General features: G+C 43.4%; 1 protein-coding gene across 1 annotated transcript in view; it reads left to right on the top strand.

Annotated features, from left to right (window-relative positions):
• bbs4 (Bardet-Biedl syndrome 4) overlaps positions 1-3741 on the top strand; it is a 24817-nt gene that overhangs the window by 17425 nt on the left and 3651 nt on the right. Inside the window, exons 12-15 of the mRNA XM_014001587.1 lie at positions 1295-1466; positions 2278-2347; positions 2429-2573; positions 2663-2867. Of these exons, the coding sequence (XP_013857041.1) occupies positions 1295-1466; positions 2278-2347; positions 2429-2573; positions 2663-2867 (592 nt within the window). The remainder of the gene's footprint in view (positions 1-1294; positions 1467-2277; positions 2348-2428; positions 2574-2662; positions 2868-3741) is intronic.

Below are 3741 nucleotides of genomic sequence, written 5' to 3' on the forward strand. Positions count from 1 at the left end.
AAGCATGACAGATAATTAGTGAAACAGATCCGGTTCAGCTGCTGTTTATCTGTTGGTTTCTATGGAGGCTGTAAGCTGTTATTTTTGCTCCTCCATGTTGTCACAGACGCTACCAGTGGACGGGATGGGCGGGGCTCAGTCTAGTGTTCTTATTCAAGTCTGTGTATACAATATGTTAGGCATAAAGCAATAATATTCTTATGGGTTCTTTGAAATTTAATACAGACCTGAATACATTTATTGATGTCTTTCTTCATTAATAAAAAAAACATTTGGCTCCAGTCACTTATCAATGATTCATCAGTCCCACAAACTTCTCCTAGACGGTTTGAAGCTTGTCCACGTTCTTTTGGTGGGCATGGTGCCATCATAAAGTCATGGATCTTGACCTTGACATTCAGCTTGAACATATCTAGGTGGTTTCCTCGGCTGCTTTTCTACCATCTGCACTATACTCTGATCACTTTCGCATTTCTTCTTGTGTCCACATCCTSGGAGGTTGGCTACAGTCCCATGAACCGTTTACTTTGTAATAATATTTGAGATGGCCTTTATCTTCAGGTCAGTCAGGCATCAGTCATACTAAACATCTYCATCTTCTGCTGCTTATCCATGGGTGGGTCATAGAGGCAACAGATCTAAAGAAAGGCCCAGACATCCCTCTCCACAGCAACACTTTCCAACTCATCCTGAGGGACCCCGAGGTGTTCCCAGGACAGAGAGGATATATAATCCCTCCACAGGGCCTCCCAGCTTCCCAGGGATGATGGAGGTCCTCACCCTGTCTCTAAGGCTGAGCCCGTCCACCCTACCAAGAAAGCTCATTTTGGACGYTTGTATCCATGATCTTGTTCTTTCGATCATGATCCACGCCTCATGAGGGTTGGAACGTAGACAGACCAGTAAATGCAGARCTTTTGACTTTTGACTCAGCTCTTTCTTCACAGTGACCGACCGGAGCAACGCCCTCATCACTGAGAATGAGGCCCCAATCTGTCCATCCTTCACATTTCTTCTTTAATTTCTCACATACTGTAAGCATGCAGTCACACATGAGACTTCTGCTTTAAAATGAATCACTTGATAAGACATGAAACAGTTTCATTGAGCTGTAAGGAAACAACACATTTTTCCACATCTGTCACCGCCTGGTTCACTTTGTCTGATAAAACATAAAAGTTAGAGAAACAAAGTAACAGTTGTTTCCATACTGATCCTGCTTTACACCTGTATAATGCCTGCATACAAGAAACAGGATAATTAGATTCCTGTCTGTCTCCACTGGCTCCTACAGGCCATCAGCTGCCTGAAGCGAGCTCACTACTTGTCTCCCTTTGACTGGAAAGTGTTGTACAACCTGGGGCTGGTRCACCTGACCATGCAGCAGCACGCTTCAGCCTTCCACTTCCTCAGCGCAGCCATCAACCTGAACCCTCGGATGGGAGAATTATACATGTTGCTGGCAGGTACCAAGAAATCCCAAGTAGGGGTCTCTGCAGAACATGTTGTCCTGTGGGTGGAGACGGCCCAAATCGTCATTGGCGGAGGTCTTAAAGTGGGCTGAGATGGCCCAAGAGATGCGATTGGTCGGAATGACGGTGGGGTTTGAGGCTGGAGGCAGCGGGGAGTAGCTTGGACGAGTCGGGCAGGAAGTAACATGTTTTTTTAAAGATTAATTTTAGTCATAATTTGAGAAAGGAAARTGCTTGCTGCACGAAATTTGAACATCATACATGTGAAAGGATGGGTAACAATATGGCTTGGTTAAAACATCTCTAATCAGCCTGTAAAAAGATAGCTAAAAATCAATATTTTTTACAGGCTGATTAGGGRTGTTTTAACCAAGCCATATTGTTACCCATCCTTTCACATGTATGATGTTCAAATTTCATACAGCTACWGTAGCTCTTTCCTTTCTCAAGTTATGACTAAAATTTATCTTAAAAAAAACATGTTACTTCCTGCCCGACTCGACCAAGCTACTCCCCGCTGCCTCCAGCCTCAAACCCCACCGTCAATCCGACCAATCACGTCTCTTGGCCGTCTCTGCCCACAGGACAAAACCTACTGCAGAGACCCCTTACTCATAAATCCTGCATCTTATTTTTCTGCACGTCTTTCCAAATCGTGGCAGCTGTTTGACTGAAGACGTCTCTTCGTTGTGTTGTTTTCAGTTTGAGGTGTTGGTCTGTGTTTTCAGCCTGTGCGTTTTGACAAATGTTTGCTGGTTCGTTCATAAATAAATGGCGGCGATGTTGAGTTTGTCTGTGTTCACAGTGGCGTTGACCAATTTGGAGGACATGGAGAACGCCACCAGAGCTTATGAACAAGCTGTGAATATGGATGAGTGAGTGTGATTTCAGTTTTCCTCTTATTATGAAACTTAAACATAATCAAATGATTGATTTGTTKTTGTTTTTTCCAATAGATCCAACCCGCTGGTCAACCTGAACTTTGCAATATTCCTCTATAACCATGGAGACAAGAAGAGAGCTCTGGATCAGTACCAGGAGATGGAAAGGAAAGTGAACCTGCTTCGAGACAGCAGCAGCAGCTTTGAGTTTGACCTCGAGGTGCTGCAGATCCTCCTCCTGTGGTCGGTCGTCTCTACGTGTCACGACTCGTTGCTAAACGTGTCTGTTTTTTTTTTCCTCCATGGCAGCTGATGGATATGGCTCAGAAGATGGGAGCTGCACTGCAGGTCACAGAGGGTCTGGTGTGGACTAAACCAGGCAAAGACTCCAAATCTAAAGCTCACTCTGCCACGGCCACCAAAAGCCCCGGCACTCCTCTGGGTACGAACCAAGCTCTGGGTCAGGCCATGTCTTCAGCTGCGAGCTACAGCAAGAACATCCAGCTGCCCACAGGTACAACCTACCAACTCATGATTCACATGAAATATGTGTTCAGTTTCATCCTGTTTGCGTGTTTAGTCGATTTATGATCTGGCTGATTGATTTTTTTACACAATTAGTTTTACTTTTAATTATATATTTTTTACATACTGCAATTCTATGACATTTTGTTTTAGCCAATCCAGTAATGTTTTACAAAGTTGTCAGTTTTTTTATTTGTTTTATTTATCTAAAGAGAACATATCAGGCAAAATCCACTTTTTAACCGTTAAAAGCATTTTGTTGTGTACCTGGAGTGTCTGAGTGCAGAAAAATTTAATTTAGTCTCTCCCAGCGCTGCATATATTCTGTTTTAGGTCATGCTTTTCGTTCAGTTTTCTCTGTTTTCTGAGACAAACTATTACGGCAAAGGTTTTGTGACAGAACTGCCAAATAAGGTAATGGTGTGAAAAGGCCTTGTTTGGATTTAAAGAGACAGCCTCAAAACGAGTTGATCTCAGAGACTCCTCAGAGAAGGGGTGAAAGAGGGGCTTGTGGAGTTACAATGAGGAGGAATTCGGACTAAAAGCTTTGCAGTTCCGCTTTATATAGACCCCAACTGAAGGATTTAAATGTGAAAAAGAAGGATTTAAAAGACGGCATGTCTCCTTTTAATCAGCGTTTGTTCAGAGCAGTGTTGTTTTCGTTAACGATGACGATAATGAAACATTTTCGTTGACGCCCCCTTTTTTCATGACGATAACGAGACGGTAACGAAGTAAACATAGCTCTTTGATGACTAAGACGTGACGAAACGTGTGTGAGTTTTCATCGATGAGACTGGACGAAAATGTTAGTCGGTGGTCTGTCAATCATTTAGAATGCAGAGTGGAGGGAGGGACAGCAG

Source organism: Austrofundulus limnaeus, unplaced genomic scaffold (genome assembly GCF_001266775.1).
Source record: "Austrofundulus limnaeus strain Quisiro unplaced genomic scaffold, Austrofundulus_limnaeus-1.0 Scaffold9, whole genome shotgun sequence".
In the NCBI taxonomy this organism is placed as follows: Eukaryota; Metazoa; Chordata; class Actinopteri; order Cyprinodontiformes; family Rivulidae; genus Austrofundulus; species Austrofundulus limnaeus.